Raw genomic sequence first — 21990 nt, forward strand, 5'->3', positions numbered from 1 at the left:
ATGTCAATTGGATCGGTAAATTCGGTTAAATACGTAAAAATGTATAAAAGAATAAAATGTTATATCACCATATCGTGATATAACATTATGTTAAATTCAAAAGCCATTCACTGAAAAATGATAGCAAAAAAAATGTCTTATCTTGTTGTATTTATGTCTTTGCTTATCAAAACTATCGTTAATTACCGAAAAAGCTGCCTTAGTATTTGTAATAAAGCATTGAAAAATAGGGTTATACCCCGTTTATATATAACAGGATTTAACAAACCGACTGGGTTTTAAATGTCAATTCCATTGCTTATATTTCAAATAAATCCTTATAAAGAAGGTTAACCCGGCAAAAAGCTCTAATATAAACAGCATATTACCAGCCAAGTTGGACTATAGGAAAGGTTTGGAATTAAATGACTAACATTAAAATAAAATAAATAATTCGAATATAAAAAATTTCGAATGATTTGTGATATAAATGCTAGTTTCCAAGCTTAGCCTTCGTCCACCCACTAAAAACACCATTCAATATGCCTGATAATCGGCCTAACCACCCGTGAAACGTAGCATTGTGGTTGAATGTGTGGGGCTTCGGTGAATTCCTTATTTTTCAATGTACCTCTTAGGTCAAAATAGCTCAAGTCGAAAGAGAATTAATTCAAATATCACTCTAAAAATGACCTTCGCCTTAATAAGGCGATTTTTGTCGGTAACTCAAAAATGTGTTAGAGAATCGCACAGTGGTTCCGCCCGTGGACAAAAATCGAAAAATTTATGGCTACAAATTTTATTGCGATTGAAATAAATATTCTCTAAAAATATAAAATTTTTAACATCCCGTATTAGTTTTGTAAATTTACAGCGGTTATACGCCAAGTTGTAAAATGTGGGTAAAATCGTCAAAATTTCGAAAATCGGTAGGTACGTATGGGGCTATACCTAAACGTAGACCGATATTGACCATTTTTTGCATGGAATTTTTTGATATTGACCATTTTTTGCAGAACTCAAAATGCCAAATTACAGCCAAATAAGTTGGAAAATTTCGCCAAAATTGTCAAAATACCGAAGATCTGAGGGTATATTTATATGGGGGTAGGTATAGCGTGCACCTATATTGAATTTTTTATTTGCGAGGAGGTAGTTTATTCGCACAAAATGCAAAATAGCATCCAAATCGGTTGGAAAATTTTGCCAAAGTCGTCAAAATACCAAAAATCGGGCGGTACCTTTCAATGGGAGCTATACCCAAATATGGATCTACATCATGGGTGACCAAGAAGAGAACAGGAAAAAATGTAAATGTATTAAAAATATTGGCAACTTGTAAAAGTGTGTTAGTAAGTTTGTATGCACGCAAGCTACAGAACAAAAACAAATCTGTGTGAGAATTCGTGTCGTATGTGTGTATATTGCCGAAAAACTTCGGCCGTGCGTGATCACCTATGATCTACATCCACTAAAAATGTTTTTTATCTTTTGGCTTGTTATAAACCTCGATTAGAACTATTTTTGGCACTCTTTTCCATGTAAGTGGGACCACTGTGCTGCTGTGGGATTCTGTAACTTTTTTGCAGTTACCGACAAAAATCGCTCAAATTAAAACGCAAAATTACTAATGAATAGTGGAAATAAAAGTTGACAAGACTTGTAATGTCGGTAGGTGTTAGCGACAACTTTATTTTGGTCGGTAACATACCGTTAACTTTCGTAAATTATTGAAATTATAAACAAATAATTATTTCCAGTTATCGATAATTGTCGCTAATTCTGTCGTTAATTAGTTTATAGTTCATTTAGGTCCACCACTCCTGTTTAGCTGTCGACAAAGTCGACTGAATCTCTGTTACAACCTTGGCAACCCTATGACAGAATGGCTGTTGTAAAAGGTTCGCTGCTGGTGGTTTAGTAAACAAATCATTGCAAAACAAGTTTAATTCTCATTTCATTAATCTCTTGTCAGAGTCGAAGATCACAACCTTAATAGATGATTTGCATACCTTCTCTTTCTCTCTTTACAGTTATCCACCCATCTATGACGGCACAACTCTCCAAAAAACAACAAAAACATTTTTGTAAAAATGTTTGACATATCATTGCAATTTTGACAAAACGTATTTTTAAACTACAACAACAATCAACAACCATAAACTTCCAAAAAATCATGACCAATTTATCAAAAACTTAACAAGAAAAAACTTAGTTTTTAATCAACCAAACAAAGCTCCAAATTACACAGAGTTGCTCTCTCTACATCTGTTTCTCAGTCTCAGTCAGTCTTCAATCAACTCCCCAAAAAATTATTCATAACAATAAGACAACAAGAAAAGCAGCAGCAATAAGAAAAAATACGAAAATACGCACAACTACTATTTGCGGTGGGGTCTGTCTTTTTAACTCTCCTCGCCGTTTCTGTATTACATTCAAACCAGTTTGTTGTAAGCTGTATCTCTCGCAACTTTGCCTGTCTCTTCTCATCATAATTTGTATGTGGTACGTGTATCTTCGTAAGTGTTACTCTGTGTGTACAATTCTCCCCCCGGTTAAAGTAATAAATATTTTAACTGGATACACCGCCCTCCCGGCTGGTTCTTTTTTGCAAACAAATCGTGAAAATAAATAACAGCAACAACAAACACATACCAGCCACCCATCAGAACCACCACAATCATTGTCATCATTGCCATCCAGAGAGAAAAAAATTATTTGTCAATTTATGTGTGGAAGAAAATATAAAAAATTATTAACAACAAAACAACAACGAAAAAAATGTTAATAAATAAACATTATTCAAATGACTTGAAGTCTTCAAATATGTTGGCCGCCGTCACCACCACCGAATGCCCCACCAACAGCAGCAGCAGCAGTTCTACGTCAACAAACAAACATAAAACCAATAACAATCCCACCCCAATCATGGCCACCAACACCACCCCCTCTACAACAGTGTTTACAACGCGAATAAAACAACAGAGCCAAAAGCAGCAGCAACTGCGCCAGCGAAATCATCAAAATTTATCCATTGGAGGAACATCAACGCCAGCGTCATCACCACCGTCGTTGCCGTCATTTCGTCGTTCTCTATCGTCATTGTCGTCACCTCCATTACAAATACAACGAAATCTTCTCATTGGATTTATTTTAACTATTTTATATGTACAGGTGAGTGAATCGAAAACAAAAACACGTAGTAGAATAGTTTGGTAGTATAGAATAGAATAAGCCACAACTGAATCTCTGAAGTGAATGGTCGGTCGGTCGGTCGGTCGCCGCTCGATCCCATCCGTTTGCTTCGAATAAACAAACGGCTGTAGAGAGACCTGTTTTATACCTTTGTTTAATTTTGTAGTTGTTATTATTGTAGTTTTTTTATTTCTTATTTTTCCTTTTCTTCTACTGGTCTTTATGTTTTCATTTTTATGTTTATTCTTTAATTCATTGAAGTTTGGTGTTGTCCACCACAACATATTTGAAGCCACACCAAAACTAGCCACAGAACAAAAACGTTTAGCCACCATATGGGCTGGGGCGTTTGTTTGGTTGCTAACTGTTCTGTGGCAATTTCTAGCTGATTTGTTGTTATTTTTAAATTCTTTTGATCAGCTGGTTGGTTGACTTGTTTTCTATTTGGGTATATGTATACCTTATCGGGTGCCAATCAGTATTACATGCGGCTTAAACGATTGCCATTTTTTTAGTATAATTTGTAGTATGGTTTATTAATATGGCAACTGATCAATTAATACTTGGCTTATTAGTTGCAGAGCGAAACTGGTTTTAATTAAAATGTGAGTTTTTGTTTTCAAAGAAATATGAAGTTTTGAATTTTTTGTATTATATTTTGTAAAGGATATTTCCATGTATAGCTTTATTTTATGATTAAACCAATATTTGGAATATTTTCGCTACATTATCCCCGTTAAATTGGCTGGGTCATTGTAGAAATCAACAATTGGTCTGTTCCCGTACTTTAAAAACTGGCAAAACTTGTAAAAGTGGTAATCGACTTTCATATAAATTGTGTGTAAGGAACACAAAATGTGCAAATGTTGTAAAAATTGTCAAATTTTTTTAGTTCTGGAACAGAGCAACGTGGCTTAAATGTCGTTTAGGGGCACCTCTCGGATCGGGCTGAGTTTTTACAGTAGATAGCCCTTGGCATCCTGAATACAACGATATATAATTTTCCGGGGGGAAGCCCATCCTTCCCGAGATATGGGTCTTGACATTTTACAATTCTAACGTGGGCAATATGGGCATCGTTTTAACGCTTATGGAGAGTACTTTTATGCACGCGACCTATTTTTACACCTGTTTATAGGAGAATGTATTAAATTCCTGTTCAAAGCCGGCTACTTAGGAAACTTAAAATTTACAAGAAAGTTTTGTTTGCGTAGCCCACTTTTGTCAGTGTCCATAAGAGAAAGTCTTTAACTAAGCTCATTAATGCTCCAATGAATGTCCAAAGTGGATAAATAACTCATTAAGGAACACACCTTTGGTAATTCTCGAAGAAACCATCGATTTGTTAATTTTTGCTATACTTTTATTGTCACCCCCAAGTAGTAGTTAATTCTTATTTTTGACCGTGTTTGTTATAAATCGCAAATAACTTTTGCATATTTTGACGGAATGTTGTTGTAAGGACCTATAGCAAGAGATTTGCACAAAAACCCGTATAGTTTTTACATAATTTGTTGCCATAAACGAACAATTAATATGAAATTTTCTAATTTTTTTTTTTTGCAATACATTTCTTGCCTAACTGTATGTATCTCTGTATGATGTTTTGATGAAATTTTACCTAAGATTGTATAAAATCTTAATCATAAAGTGATTCGATGAAAAAAGCTTCCACAGAAGTAGCTTTTAAAGTTTTTAGTTTTTATTTATTTTTGAAGTCACTATAAGCAGATATTTAACTGAAAAGAGATATAGTGGCACACGACATAACCAAAATGGCATAACCATTTGTTTCCCACTAATTTTATTTTTGTATTATAACATACATATATAATATTTTATATTATATATAACTTTATTTAATATATCATAAAAATTTAAGGTGGTTTGTGCGGGACCTTTTATAAAAAGTTATTTTGGACATTAAGAGGCAAAAGGCTATTTATCCGTGCAACAGGAAATAATTTTTTGAGAATTTTTTTTTCATTTCATAGAATTTTTTCAAAAAAAAAAATCAAAGTCGTTTGTGCTGAACCTTTTTAAAATTTTATTCATTCGTGTAACAGGAAATAATTTTTTGAGGCAATTTTTATTTCATAGAATTTTTTTAAAAAAAATTTTATTCAAAGTGGATTGTGCGGAACATTTTTTTATAATAAAAGGGGATGAGTGTTATTTTATCCATTAATATGCAATTTATTCATTTTCACTACAGGAAATCATTTTTGAGAAAAAAATGTCAAAAAGTCATAGCCCTAATGTGCGTGGCTTAAAGCAAGTTTTGTATTTAATAGGCTCACCGAAACATATGAAGATCGGTCCATTCTTTTCGAGTTATCGTTGTGCCTGTACCCACGAAATACAACGGGTTCTTCATTTTGAACAGTCATATCATCCTCAACTGCATGGAGGATACAATAACAGTCACACAGTCCTTCTTGGAACTCCATGTCGTGCCACCCAGCCATTTAGGTGGTTACCGTATGATTTTTAGAGCTTTTGGGCCAATATGTCAGGACTTGGCTGTGAAAAAAATTTGGTTCGATATAGTCTATATTCGAACTTAATTTTATTTCTAGTGAAATATTAAGAATTGCAAAGGTTGGCTAATTTCAGCCACTCCAAGTAATATTAATTTTTTAGTTATTCGGTGTATACTATTTTTAAATATTTTGGACCATTTTGTCAAGATGCACCAAAAACATAACAAATTATAAAATTCATATTTTTTGTTGTTTATCAGTGATATAAGTTGATGCCGGCAGGGTTATTTAGAGCATTTTATCATAGGAAGTATGGACTTGTCCCAAAAAATTCTACCGTCGTGAAAGGGGTTACGAGCACACTCTGCTGCAAAATCCGATGCCGCTCCGACCGCCGCACATTGGGGCAAGATTTCAAAAAACGGAGCATTTTGGGTGATTTAATGTTAATATATTTCGAATGTTTACACCTCAATCAATATAACGGAACACAGTTTTGGGGAAAATTAAGGGATTGGAGAGGTATATTCGAAGGCCTCATAAATGGGTACCATAAAAACTATGAAGTGTTTTTACGGTTTTTCCTACATTTCTTATTTGATTAATCTATAATCTTCTAATATGATTAATTATTGGTTAAGCTAACATTTTAGTGTTGCTCCCATACAAGGGTATCCCCCGATTTTATGTATTTCGAGGGTCTTGACGACATTTTTTAGTATATTTATCTGTAAATTAGGATTTAATGTTCTGAATGCCTAATAGAGGTACATCCAAATTTGGGGTTTTTCTAACATTTTAGACATATATTGCAACTAAACTGTCTTTTTTTAACACCAAATACTTTTCAAAAATAGGGGAAAAATTGATACATTTTAAATTAATTACTAATATGTTTCTAAACTTCTTTTGCCATAAATATATTTTTCTAAATTTCAAGTTGACGACAAGTTGACGATTCCATTCTAAAATGGTCACTTTTGATGCGTAAAAAAATATTACACTTATACACCAAAAAAAAATTTAAGTTTTTATGGTGCTCTTCAAATTATTAAAAATTGTTTAGCTTTAATACAGTGTAACTGTAGAAGTAAACAATATATGAGGCGCTCAGCGTCAAAATGGCCTAACCCACATTTTCAAAAAAATCAAACTGACTATGCTGATCGAACCGGAACCTTTTTTAATATATACTAAAAAATCACCAATTGCATAGGTTAACCCTATGTTACTCTACATTCCGAAAACTGTTTTTCCTTTACTGAAAGTTTGAAAAAATGTGGACGCCAAAATGGCCTAAGCCACATAGGCTTGTAAAAGTTAATAATGTATAGCGATCAATGTGGTGGCCAAAACCGATTCATAAGAATGAACACTATTTGCATCTACATGGTCAATAATTCGACCTACTCAGTGGAACGGATAAACCACAAACTTTTAGTGTCTGGCCATTCATCCCTACCATGCGATCAAGAGTTTGCTCTCATTGAAAAGGAAAAAATATTATAAGGACATTTTTCCGCATGGTGATTGGTTGGTGAAGTTGAAGTACGTAAATTTTGAATTGGAACCGCTTTATCCGGGAGGAAGATTCGTTGAAGCTGCAAAGTTTAAGGGTTTACAGAAACTCAAAGGGTTCATACTTCCTATAAATCATGCATTTTATAATAATTTAAAAACAAATTCGAGAGCCGAAGATGAAGATATCCAGGAAGAAGACCAATAATTATTATTAATATGTATCAATTAAAACGCTCACAGTTATTTTTATTATTCATCTGAAGGACTTTTGTTGTTTTAATAAATGGAGACAGTTCCTATCAATATATTTTTTTTAAATGGATGCCAAAACGGCCTAAGCCACTTTAATTTTTTTATTAACTGCTTAAAACAGTCTTTATCTATGTAAACTAATACCTAATGATTAACCTAAAACAAATATTACAACTAATATGTATTTATGATTAATAAAAAAATTATAAAAATATTTTAAAAACTTGTTTTCTTTCAACTTCGTTTTTCTCAGAATCATTTCTATGTGGGTTAGGCCGTTTTGGCTCTGAGCGCCTCAAATGATCTTGACATTTTGGTTAGAGACTTAGAATTTTGTACCATATTACCATGTAACGACAGATATACCAAAAACCGAATTTAATTATTTTAATTAATCTCGATTTTTTTGCGATTTCACTCCTCGTGCATCGCCATCATTTCATATAAATCATTATACATATATAGTACCTATAATATAATGGTGGACGTGCACACATTGCCTTATGTAGGGTGAACACAGACATTAAGCCGAAACAGGACCCCAAAATGCAAAAATTTGACCCAGGGCTATTTACACAATTTTTGGCATAACTCAAAATGCGCAAGCAAGACACAAGTTTTCCTTGCGCAATATCAAAGACAACAATCAAGAGAAAAATACGAAAAAATTCCTCACGACCTTCTTGACACTCTTTTTTATACTCCAATATATTACAAAATTATGCAAAATCTGGACACATTTTGACGAATTTTTTAAATACATTTCTACAAGACTTTTTCAGAACAATTTTTCCTAAAATATTAAGAATTACCTCTGTTTGAAATATCCATTTTGAAAACCCCAAGTTTATGTAGCAAAAACTACGATTTAAAAGCAGCAAAATTTAGTACTTTTCACCTGTTTCTTAAATTTTAAAAATATGTTCAAATTTAACACTGTGCTCACGAAAAGTAAACAACATTTGACTTTGCTATTTTGGTAGAATTTTGTACTTGTTAACCCTGTCAAGACAGATTATCAAAAATTTGTGTTTCAATTTTTCAATTAAGACCAGTTTTTTTCAATCTTGTGCCAACGTGCGCCGCACAGTGTCACGACCGTGGCAAAAAATGGTCAAAATCAAATACTTCGGAATACAAATTTCTTGATGAGAATTTATAGTAAACATTTCAATTTGAAGGAATTTGAATTATGGTATTGATTTGTCCAGTAGTCTTGTACATGGGAAGGTTCAAATCCGATAATTGTTGGAAATATGTATTTTTGTCCTTATTTTACTAAAATTAATAGCTTGTTTAGTATTTAATGTAATTTATCGTTCTAAAATAAATATTTAAAGTAGCTTTGGATGTAATAAACATGGATGTAATTTTTTTAAAAATAAATAGTGATCATATGGTGTTTACAGCTACCCAAGTCTGTGGTACTTAGTACATCGATTTTGTAACCCAATTTTTTATATTGTATAAAAGTGTATATCGATATTATTTGTTGTTTGAGTTGTTAAAAGTGAGTACGTCAAACGTATAAAGGTTCCAGCTGCAGAGGTTTGCAGACGAACATGTTATTTCTCTTTTTCAGCGACAACCTCACTCAGGGGTTACCCCCTATTTTAACAAAGCGCTTGCTTTAACTTTAACTTTTAAAAATAACAATATTTAAAAAAAAATGGTGAATAGCGAAAATCAAAATTCGATTTTTTACAAAAAATAAATTATGGTTTTTGACCATTAATCAGTTAAAAAACGTTTTTAAAGGAAAATTCTCATATATGAAGACAAGAGTGTGATGTATTCAACAAGCTCACAAAAAATATGAAGACTGAACACCAAATTACAGTCGTTTCGGGTGAATATTGAGGCCACAACATTCAAAATACCGAAAATGCGGAGGTACGGTTCTATGGGGGCTATAGGAAGACGAGGACCTATACTGACAGAACTCTGGTGGAAATTTATAAGCCCCCAACTAAGACTTAATACCAATTTTCAGCCATTTCGGTGTGATAATCAGGCTAAAACTTTCTAAATACTGAAAATCGGGAGGTTCCGTCCTATGGGGGCTATATGAAGGCGTGGACCTATGCACATAAATTTCAAGATGAAAGTTTTATTGCCCCAACGAAGACTAAATACCAAATTTCAGCAATTTCGGTGTAATAATGAGGCTAAAATCTTCAAAATACCGATAATCGGGAGGTATCGTTCTATGGGGGCTATATTAAAACGTGGACCTACACCCAAAATTCTCAGTTGGAATGTTTCATACCTCTGCTGAAGACTAACCACCAAATTTCAGTAATTTCGGCTGACTAAAACTTTCAAAATACTGAAAATAGGGAGGTATGGTTCTATGGGGGCTATATCAAAAAGTGGACCGACCATCCCTGTTTTTTGTCCTGGAGATTGTAAGCCAATAATATGTACGTGTACCAAAATTGATGCACCTACAACAACTCCTTCTATTTTTGGCCACAGTTAATATGAACTCGCGACATAGTGCGACGCCAATCTACTTTGCATCATTGTAAAGGTGAGATTTTCTAAATTTATAGGCATGTTTTGCTCTTGGAAGACAACCACCTCAAAAATGAAAGCTTGGGTTGGATTAGCGACTTTTGCGATATATACGTTATTTGTCAACATACGACCACCTACTTTGCTTTCTTATAAACGTGACGTTTTCCACTTTCATCATCAGGCTTTGCTTTTGGAATTTTGGAAATTACAATAGGAACAGCAAAGTATTTTTACGTGTTACAAATAAATTTAAATTTTGCATTTAGAATTAAGTTTTTTTTTTCTCAAAACCCCGAAACAATCGTCGTTAATCAAATACACAATTTTTAAAGAAGCTTCCAAACTGAGTATACACTATTATCTTTTAATATTCTGTAACAAATTTCATCACTCATACCAAAAAAACAATATTTATTTTCACATCCATTAATCGTTTAATTACTTAACACATATATATGAAAGAAATATAATGATATAATATCGAGAAAACGCCATGTAATAAAATGACATTAAATGTCATTTCATTAGCTTAATAGTGTTGGTTTTTTTATTGTAATTTGTTATTATAATAATTATGGCAATTGTATATGTTTAACTGTTTCTCTAATTACTCGGTAATCCTATCATCCCACCACCACAAAATGGGGCTCATCAAACTACTCTATTGAATTGCGACTTTTTAATCTTTCCCATTTGTTTGTATTGGCGAAATACTTTGTGCTATCCATTTTTGTTGTATTTCTCAACAATTGAAATGCATGCAAGCAATTCATTTGTGTTCCGACAAAAAAAAAAAATCTATTACAATAACGCTAATTGCAAGCAGTCCTATCCTACAGAATACTCGTATAATAGGATGCATTGGGGGGTATATACGAGTATAAATAGTTTTAGAATTTGCGATATCCAGAAAAAAGAACTTAATAGGAAATGCTTTTTCGTTATGAAACAGTCTATTTTTTTAATGGAGAATTTAAGCATTTGCATTTCTCTGTTATTTTTAGTACATTATCAATTTCCTGTTTTAGTGGAATATCCAGACCAAAGGCAAAATGTAAATTAAGCTATATAATTTTGGGAATGCAAGAGGGGCTCACAGTACTTATATTATGCTACCGAAACAAAATCTGACGTTTTAATTTGATTTTAGGCGGGAAGCCAAACCTTGTAAAATCGTTATTAAGCTTATTTTTTTAAGTGACTTTAATTATACCTATAATCAAAACTGAAATGCCTGTGTTCCCACACTTCCAATAATTGATCGACCAAATTATTCAATTATTCAATTATTCAATTTATTTAACAACATACATATATTATTAAATACGTAAACTAACGCCAAACACCATCATCAATAAATTCAAGGCGCTACCCTGCAGTATCAACAATGGCTGAGGTAGTACTTGACTTAAAAACACATTGAGGTTCAAAAAAATTTAAAATAAACAAACAATTGTTTGTTGTTATTGAGAAAAAAAACGCAACTAATTCTTAACTGAAGGTTTTTTATCGTCGTCGATCTGTTTCTCAATTGTGGGTAAATGAAATCATAAACTGACAATGACTTAACTCCCACTCCCGTGATAGGCATCAGCAAAAAAATTTAAACTATACGATATTGTGAGTCATGTCTTTTGGAAATTATGTGAAACAGTGCTGAATTTATAATTGTTTATGTTTAACAAATAAAAGAGAAAATATTATGGGTATTTTCGCAATATTTTTTGTTTCTTAAACAAAGTAAGTGGTGTAAGATTTACAAGATAAGTACAGGAGAGGTCTTTTTTCGAAAAATGTCCAGGCAATGCTTTTCCAATTTAAAATTTGGATTATGAAATGTTTCTTCTTTATAAGATTTCACTTACTAAGGTGGAACCTATGGAACCTTATGGAGAAAATCCATATGGCAGATTAAATAAATAAATGCTCAAACGCTACAAACTTTGTCGCTGGTTCTGCTATTTGGAACACAATCTTTACAGATATCACCTTCCACTTGATTCATACGACGTCGATTTCTTCGTTTACACAGATTGGCCAGCAGAATTTTCGAAGATTTTTTCCAAACACTGAAGTACTGAAACATCTACTTCCGAAATAACTAGGTAACTAAGGCATAAAATGGGGGTACGTAAGTCACGGTGTGCCTTAACCAAATTTAAATGGATGGTGCTTACACCTGGGAAGTTTTTGCAGATTCTGAAACTACAGTGCTCATAGATGAGAAATATCAAGAAACAAAAAAATCGCCGGAGGGATTTTCAAATAAATCGCGATTTAAGTTCACATTTTTAGGGGTTCTTTAGATTTTCACGATTTTGCTTGGAAACCGCGAGTCCTTTGTAAATGGGCCTAAAGAAAGTGTTGTAGCTGTGAAAATTCTCCACAAGATTGGCCTTTGTGATATTTTCGTAGGTTTTACCGTTTTTGAGATATAGAAGTTCAAATTGAGACAATGCACTGACTGCATCGCCTCCTTATAAAACAATATCATGCTCAGTGCGCCTTAACTAACTTTTGATGAAAACCGCTTTATACATGAGAAGATTTCGCGGATTCTGAAACAACAATGTTCATAGATAAGAAAAATAAAAAAAAAAAACAGAAAAAATCGCTGGAGGGATTTTTAAATAAATCGCGATCAAAATTCAGAATTTTAGGGTTTTTTTAGGTTTTCACGATTTTGCTTAGAAACCGCAAGTCGTATCGAAATGAGTCTTAAGAAAATGTTGTAGCTATGAAATTTATCTACAAGACTGACCTTTAGGTTTTTTTCGTAGGTTTTACCTTTTTTGAGATATAGAGGTTCAGTTTAAATTTTTAGGTTTTTATCTTAAGTCTTCAAGATTTTGCTTGAAAACCGCAAGTCATATCAAAATGGGACTAAAGTAAATATTGAAATTCTCTACAAGATTGCATGATTTATTTTCTCCTAGGTTGTACCATTTTCAAGATATATAAGTTTAATTTGGGAAATTGCAGTAATGACATTGTTTTATAAGGAGGCGATACAGTCAGTGCATTGTCTCAATTTGAACTTCTATATCTCAAAAACGGTAAAACCTACGAAAATATCGTAAATGTCAATCTTGTGGAGAATTTTCATAGCTACAACATTTTCTTTGGGTCCATTTCCATAGGACACGCGGTTTCCAAGCAAAATCGTGAAAACCTAGAGAACCCCTAAAAATGTGAACTTAAATCGCGATTTATTTGAAAATCCCTCTGGCGATTTGCGCGTCGTAATAATTCTACATATCGCTCATTTACTCAAAGAGTGGTATGACTTGCGTTTTCTAAGTTACTTACTTACTTACTTAGCTGGCCCATTACAGAACATTTGTTTCATAGGCCGAACTAAGAAAAGATCTGCAATTCTCTCTGTTTAGTGCATCGCTTTCTGGAATACCGCGCCTTGTCATCTCTTCATCCATTGTTTGCGCCATCTATTCTTTGGCCTGCCAATTATGCGTGCACCGCCATGTGGCTCAAATTTATACGCCTTTTAAGCGGGTTCATCATCGCTCATTCTTATTATATGGCCTAACCAACGCAATCGCTGCATCTCGATACGTTTAACTATATTGATGTCGTTGTATAGCAGATACAGCTCGTGGTTCATACGACGTCGATATTCACCTGATGAGCTTTGCGGGGATACCAAATTCAGACATGGCTTGGAATACCTTTGAACGCAGCGGGCTGTCGAAAGCTGCTTTATAATCGACAAAAAGGTGGTAGGTGTCGATCTGCATCTCTTGGGTCTTCTCCAGGATTTGCCGCAGGGTAAATATCTGGTCAATGGTCGACTTGCCAGGTCTATAGCCGCATTGGTATGGTCCAATTATTTCGTTGACCATGGGCTTAAGTCGTTCGCACAATATCCCTGACACTATCTTGTAGGGAGAAGACTTATGCCCCTATAGTTGGAGCATACGGTCTTATCTCCTTTCTTGTGGACGGGACACAGGATGCTTAGGTTCCAATCATCGGGTACGCGTTCTTCCTGCCAGATGGTGCTAACTAGCTGATGCATACACCTTATCAGCGTGTCGCCTCCGGTTTTAAACAGCTCGGCTGGTAGGCCATCAGCTTCTGCTGCCTTATTATTCTTCAGCCGGTTTTGTTGGATCTGTGGTATCTTTGTCGTCTTCGCTGCTGTTGGATGCCAACAGTTTTGAAAAATGTTCTTTCCATATCCTTAGCACACTAGCTGTATCAGTTACCAGATTATCTTGCTGGTCTCTACAGGAGGATGTGCCAGTTCCAAGCCCATCAGTTTGATGTTTCACTCTTTGGTAGAATTTTCGGACTTCATTCTGTCTCCTGTACATCTCGATTTGTTCACATTCCCGCTTTTCCATCTCTCTCTTTTCCTGCGGAAAAGCCGTTTCTCCTCTCTCTTTTTCTCCCGATACCTCTCTCGTGCGCTACGCGTTGCTACTGATTGTAAATTAATCCTATATGCCGCATTTTTCTCTTTGGAAGCAGCACGACACTCCTGGTCATACCATGGATTCCTTGGTGGAAGTCTCTGGTATCCATGTACTGATTTTGCGTCTGTTTGCATGGAGTGGGCAATGTTTTGCCATTATCCTGATATGTTATCGGGACGAGGAGTGCTTTGATTAAGCAGTTGGGCCAGTTGAGTGGAATATGCTGTGGCTATCTGATGTGATTGCAGCTTACCGATGTCCAACTTCCGTGTTGTGTCTGTTCGCCCTTTGTTTGCTACGTTTAATCTGGTACGTACCTTTGCTGCAACAAGGTAGTGGTCCGAGTCTATGTTTGCACCTCGGAACGATCGTGCATCCAACACGCTTGATGCATGTCTTCCATCTATCACAACGTGATCAATTTGATTTCTTGTTCTTTGATCTGGCGACAGCCAGGTGCCCTTATGAATATGGAGATGCTTAAATAAGGTACTGCTAACTACCATGTTTCTTGCAGCTGCAAAGTCAATCAGCCTCATACCATTGTCAGATGTTTCACTGTGGAGACTGAATTTCTCGACTGTTGGGCCAAAGATATTCTCCTTTCCAATTTTGGCATTAAAATCGCCTAGTATAATTTTAATGTCATGGGCAGGGCAACGGTCATAAGTTTCTTCTAAGCGCTCGTAAAATATATCTTTGGTCTTTTCGTCCTTGTCTTCAGTGGGAGCATGAGCGCAAATAAAGCTGATGTTGAAGAATTTAGCTTTTAATCGAATTGCAGCGATTCACTGGGGTGAAGCTGGAGACCAGATGTTTTAACCTCCGACCAACTACAAATCCGCAACCAAACTCATGCTTTGTGTCATGGCAGCTATAATACAGTGCGTACAGTTTTCAAGTACATCTGCCAATGCGTAAACTGCACCTTCTCTATAAAGAGTGCGAACATTCCAGTTGCAGATTCGCAGATCATGGTCCTTAAAACGTTTGCGGGGTTCGACAACTTTAGAGGGGTTTGTGTTTCTATTCATTTCTTTCGTTTTTTTATAGTAGGCTGTTTTTTCTAGGGGAGGGTTACTAACCCGACGCCCAAACCCAAGTTTTTAACGTTCTTATGGGTGAACGCGCAGTACATGTTAGCTCACTACCTATAACGGGTGTTAAAGGCAGCTAGCCCAGGTGACACCACGGGGAGGTCAGTGTCCACTTGAGATGAAAGAGGGACCAAGATAAATCCTGGGCTTTACCATGTTAAAGCCGGTCAGGACCGTTCCTTGGTGTCTTCCATCCCCCTACGACACCCGTCTTCCATCCCCCTACGACACCCGGTCAAGTAGTTATTTTATTTGATGAGTTTTAATATTTTTAAGTTGGAAAGTCAAATTTCAATCACCAAATTAAAACGCGTTCTTCTCCATACTGGATTTTTTGAGATGTATCACTCTTTGAGTAAATGAGTGATATGTCTCCGAAGGCACAAAGGAAACTTTTTTCATATCAATGAATACAGCCTGAATCATATTAGCTCAATAATATGGGAACTACTTCTTACATTCAAGTGTCTTAAGAGATCACTCACACTGAGAGGTATTTTTGCCACTGTTGAAAATTTGATGTTGCCTGGCTTTTGAGTCGAACCGGACATGCAGTGTGCAAGGCGGGTTTGCTTACTACTGCATCACAGTAGCACCAAATCGTAATATTTACTCCAAACTTAAATCATGCTCAAAGAGTGACTATTTCAGAAAACTTCTTCTGTTTCCTCCATCACAAGAGATCAGTTCGAGGACTGTTCGAGAATTGCTTAAAAATTTCATAGACGGTGAAGGTCCTTGTGATATAATTTTCTTCGCGGGCAAGTCCATGCTTCCTGACAAAATGCCTTAGATGGAATGACTCCAAAATGTAGTTAAATTTCCACAATGAACTATATTCGGTATGTTCCTCGCAAAAAGTCAAAAATTTTTGTGTTTTAGTGGAAGGTAGTCGTTGTAATCATGGCTAAAATATATATGATAATTTTTACCCTTTTTTTTAAATTTGGCATCTATTTTGTTTTTCAAAATAGTCAGGCTTAATCCCATGGCATCAGTTCATAGTACTGTTAGGTCCACCGCTCCTGTTGCACACCCATAGGCTGATGGTATTTAGCTGTACGCAAAACCGAGTGATTATACCCTACACCACACTGTGGTAAGGGGTATTATGTCTTTATGCATTTGTATGTAACATACAAAAGACCCATAATAGACCCATAATTCCTTTTGGGGACATACATATAATAACTTTCTGAGTCGATGTATGCATGTCCGTCCGTATGTCCATTTATTTTTGTTCGCAACGTACAGGTCGCATTTTTTGTCCGATTCAGCTGAACATTTGTGACTAAAATTTTTTTAGCCATAGGAAGAACGCTATTGCTTTTGGTGAAAAACGGTTCAGATTTGGATATAGCTCCCATATATATTTTCACCCGATTTCACGTATTTGCTGCACCAAACACGCTTTATACGTCCGATTTTCATGAAATTTTGAATGTGTGACTGAATTCGGTCTACAAATAAGTGTGCCAAATTATATCGAAATCGGTTCAGGTTTGGATATGGCTCCCATATATATCGACGCCTCCAAATAATAGTATGCTAAGTCGACTTAGCATGTTTTCAAGTTCTTTACATTTTTATGTTTAACGTCCTTTAACTTAAACTCTGTCTAATTTTGGTAATGATCGGTCAATCCGAACAGAAGTTATAAACAAATATTGACTTAGCATAGTACAGAAGTTCAAAAAAATGTCCAAACTTTGAGAGCTTCTCCTGAAAAACTCACTTTTTAGACTTAGCATACTATTATTTGGAGGTGTCGATATGTTCGCCCGATTTCACGTATTTGCTACACCAAACACGCTATATACGTCCGATTTTGATGAAATTTTGAATGTTTGACTGAATTCGGTCTAGAAATAAGTGTGCCGAATTATATCGAAATCGGTTCAGATTTGGATATAGCTCCCATATATATTTTCGGCCGATTTCACGTATTTTCTGTACCAAACACGCTATATATTTCCGATTTCGATGAAATTTGGAATGTGTAACTGAATTCGGTCTAGAAATAAGTGTGCCAAATTATATCGAAATCGGTTCAGATTTGGATATAGCTCCCATATATATGTTTGCCCGATTTCACGTATTTGCTGCATCAAACACGCTATATACGTCCAATTTTGATGAAATTTTGAATGTGTGACTGAATTCGGTCTGCAAATAAGTGTGCCAAATTATATCGAAATCGGTTAAGATCTGGATATAGCTCCGATTTATATTTTACATATTCACAGTGGTGTAGGGTATTATATAGTCGGCCCCGCCCGACTTTGATCCTTTCCTTACTGGGTTTTAATTGTTTTACAACCAGTTAAGTTAATTTTAATTTGATTTTAAATTCTGTTCGACAATAGTCTCCTCTCTATGTGTTCGAACTTAATTTTCCAATAAATTAGTTCACTAAATTTAAGTTTAGTAAATTATTTTTTAATATATGACATATTTTACAATTCGATGTGTTAAATATTTCAGATGCAATCCAATCAATCGTGTATACAGGCATATCATATATTTTTGTGTAATTTCGAAAAAAAAAACAGCAGCAATTACGCACTTAATTATAACTAACGCCTCAACAACAATTGTGTCAATAAAAATACAACAATTAATTGCGTTTGGCAAATTGGAAAATGCGTTAAAATAATCGTCTCGTTGACATTTTACCTTTGGAAATGATTTTCGGCTACAGTGAAAGTAAATGGAGTATAAATCTTGAAAAAATTATAATCAAATTTCTGTCATCGAAACGTGAAGGAAGATTTATGGAAGACATATCCCAACTATAATTCATTACTTTTTATATAGGAAAATATGGGTTCCTATTTCCATTTAATGTCTACTAATTGGAATGCATTTTATAATCCAATATTTCAACCCTCTTAGCGACAAGAATAGACGTAATCTATAAATGTACCAAAGAGAGACACATTTTGTAATTTGGTAAATAAATTATTTATTTTTTTCTTCATAATTTCCTTCTTTCTTTAAACCTTTTATTTATTGTTGACTTTCGTGACACTGTCCCTCGACACGGGCTAGGCTTTATTTGACAGATATAATTTTTTTTCGCTTATTTATCGTATGAGCAACACGCTCTGTCTTCCATGAAATAATTAAAATTGATTGATGTAATTGAGTAGACTTTAGTATGATTGTTGTCACCAAATCGATTACGAATCTATAAAATGGCAGAGAGTGCAACAATTATTATACGACCAGCAGCATTTCAGGTACTTTATCAAGACACCAATGACATATTGGTGAGTCGGTGTCTGTTGTGCGTGTTGTTTATGTGGCTATTTTCTATAATTATGTCTCTTTAAGGTGATTGATTGTTTATTTTGCTTGCAGTTTATTTTTTTTTTTGTTCATTCGTTGTATGCCAGATACATAGGGAGAAAATAACTTTCACTAATTGAATGGAGTTAAAATAAAGATAGCCAAGCAACATCATTTAAACTGCTGCTCACTTAAAACAAACTGACAGACATACAGTCGCAGCCACACACACACAGAAAGTATGTCATAATACAGAGGTGAATGTTAATGGTTTTTTATTGTTACACAAAATAATTGATCGATTTATTTTTTATTATTAATATTATGAATGCAGTCATAAATAATTCAGGGCATATTAAAGCAAAATTGATTTAATAATGTACAGTGGGACGAAAAATATTAGTATCTTTGTTGGCTAACTTTTCTAATAAAAAGTAAAAATGAATCAGTCGATAGTTTAATACCATTATTTTATGAATAAAAGACAAAAGTAAATTCATTTTTCCTTTTAACTCCTTTTCCAAATAAATTTTTTCTTAACATATTTTTCTCTTTTTTTCATTTCATGTCAAGATGATTTTTTGTTTTCATCAAATATTCGAAAGTAATGACACAAACTTTACAGACACCACAACATGTTTTATGCAAAAACTCACATTTAAGCATTTTTTTTCACCGACATTACATACATATTTAATTTACATTGTAGACATAGTTTACTTAACTTTTCACACCTTCATATCACCCACCTTAGGAGACCTATTAATTTATTCCCACACAAAGGTGACTCGTGAAAAGTTCAAAGACCTGCTATTGTTGTGTGTTATTTTTTCATCATCTGCTATGTTTTATACCAAAACATGTTTTTGTTTACAATTTAGATATGTTTTGTTATAAACTTAGATCATATAACCTTAATGTCTGAAGTTAATAAATTACCATAGAATGAATGACACATTTCAAGTATCACATGTTAAATTTATTCTTACAAATTATGTCATGACATATTTGAATAATCTAAACAAAAGTGCTGTACTAAGACCAGCTGATGTCTTCTCTTGCTGTCAAAACATATTTTAATAATTACAAACGTATTATCTGTTTCTGTTCAGGCAGAAATAAAAGTATTATATTTATGATTTGTAAAGCCTATCCACAGGATGGAAACTTTTGATGGAATCTTTTGACAAACTGAAGAAACTATGGCCTGAAATCATTTACTGTGTCATCTGGTAAATTTTCCCACATTGTTATAGGATCACTGAAACACTTATTTTCAGCTGCCTTTAAAGCGGGTACACACTGCCAGTATTGACTGTAGGTTTTTGCTCAGATATAACTATTTTTTTTTTTTTTTCATTATGACATGGAAAAACGATCCCTTAACTATATGTATTGATTATGTGATCATATATATGTATAGCTGTGTTCAAGAACTAAAAAGGTTTTACAATTTTTACCACTTTTACACATTTTTAACCACAAAGCGTTCCCGTACACCAAAAAGGAGTAAAATGTTCAGTTCTCTTTAAACAAAAATGGCGCTGAAAGACAGTCTCTTTAAAAACTTTTTACTCGATAAATTTGAGTGTGTAACAAATAGTAACATAGTTGCCGGCTTCTATTTGGCTGGTATGCCGACTTTGACATTTGTTCCAGTTTTTTTACGTTTTTTTCCATTCCCGTACATTTTGAATAAAGTTGTATATGTATCTCATTTTTCACAGTTCTCTCTTTTACTACTTTACCATTAAAAAAGTACGGGAAAACACATTATATATTGTTGAAGAGACCAATGATCATTCGATCAACTGTTTTTACTGTCGAAGTGGTCATACATGTTCTTCAAGCGACAAATTATAGACTTCATATGTCAATACTTCGACAAGGCATTCAAATTAATTACACATAATATAGTCCACAATGACAAAACCTATTGTTGTAGGGAAAATATTAGATACCTAATCTAAAATCATAAATAAATTATTATTATTATTAAATAATAATTATTATTATTATTATTATATTATTATATTATTTTATTTTGTGTGTACGCAGCCTACACTTGCTCTCAGTAAGTGTTCACTGGCTATCTCAAACATATACTACTTACTTACTTACCTGGCCCATTACAGAACATTTGTTCCATAGACCGAACTAAGAAAAGATCTCCAATTCTCTCTGGTTTTCGCTTCGCTTTCTGGAATACCGCGCCTTTTCATTTCTTATCCACTTGTGTGCTCCATCGAAGCTTAGGCCTGCCGATTCTGCGTGCACCGCCATGTGGCATGTATTCATGCGCCTTTCAGCGGCTTCATCATCGCTCATTCTTATGATATGGCCTAGCCAACGCAATCGTTGCATCTCGATACGTTTAACTATATTCATGTCTTTGTATAGCTGATATAGCTCGTGGTTCATACGACGTCGATATTCACCGTCAACGCGAATCGGCCCGTAGATTTTTCGAAGAATTTTCCTCTCAAACACACCAAGCATTGCCTTATCTGCTTGCGCAAGTACCCATGCTTCGGAGCCATACATTAGCACGGGTAGTATCAGCGTTTTGTATAGTGTTATTTTTGTTTGACGATTTGTGGCTTTGCTTTTGAAGTGCTTACTTAAGCCAAAGTAGCATCTGTTGACCAATACAATTCTTCTTCTTGTTTCACAACTGATGTTGTTTGTTGTGTTTATGGCAGTGCCGAGGTTAACTACCTCAAAATTATAGGTACCAACTTCCATAGTTGGTCCGAGCTCTATGGACGCTTTGCGCGTCGACACAATCAAATTGGTCTTTTCGCCGTTTACCGCCAGACCCACTTTCGCAGATTCTGCTTTGACCTTCCTAAAGCTATCAGTTACTTCCTTTACTGATCGTCCCATGATGTCTATGTCATCAGCATAAGAAGTAACATGTGGCTATTGGTGTAAATTGTGCCATTTCTTTTGACATTTGCATCTCCTATTACCTTTTCCAGCAAAATGTTGAATAGGTCACCCGAAAGGCTGCCTCCTTGTCTGAAACCTCTTTTGGTACCGAACTGTTCGGAAAGGTTCTTTCCAATTTTAACTGAGGACCTAGTATCAGTTAGAGTCATCTTACAAAGCCGGATGAGCTTTGCGGGAACACCAAATTCAGACATTGCATGGAATACTTTTGATCGGAGGGGACTGTCGATTGCTGCTTTATAATGGACAATAAGGTGATATGTG

The 21990-nt window shown here is 34.6% G+C and overlaps 1 protein-coding gene across 2 annotated transcripts in view; it reads left to right on the forward strand.

The window, feature by feature from the left end:
- Positions 1 to 234: 234 nt before the first annotated feature.
- The window catches only part of LOC141398587 (tyrosine-protein phosphatase 10D-like), a 365390-nt gene continuing 343634 nt past the window's right edge, over positions 235 to 21990 (forward strand). For both annotated transcript variants that reach the window (XM_073975995.1, XM_073975994.1), the window contains exon 1: positions 235 to 3153. In XM_073975995.1, the coding sequence (XP_073832096.1) occupies positions 2761 to 3153 (393 nt within the window). In that variant the 5' untranslated portion in view covers positions 235 to 2760. The remainder of the gene's footprint in view (positions 3154 to 21990) is intronic.

The sequence above is a fragment of the Musca autumnalis genome, unplaced genomic scaffold, assembly GCF_047663935.1.
Source record: "Musca autumnalis isolate F117 unplaced genomic scaffold, ASM4766393v1 scaffold_3, whole genome shotgun sequence".
NCBI classification, from domain to species: Eukaryota; Metazoa; Arthropoda; class Insecta; order Diptera; family Muscidae; genus Musca; species Musca autumnalis.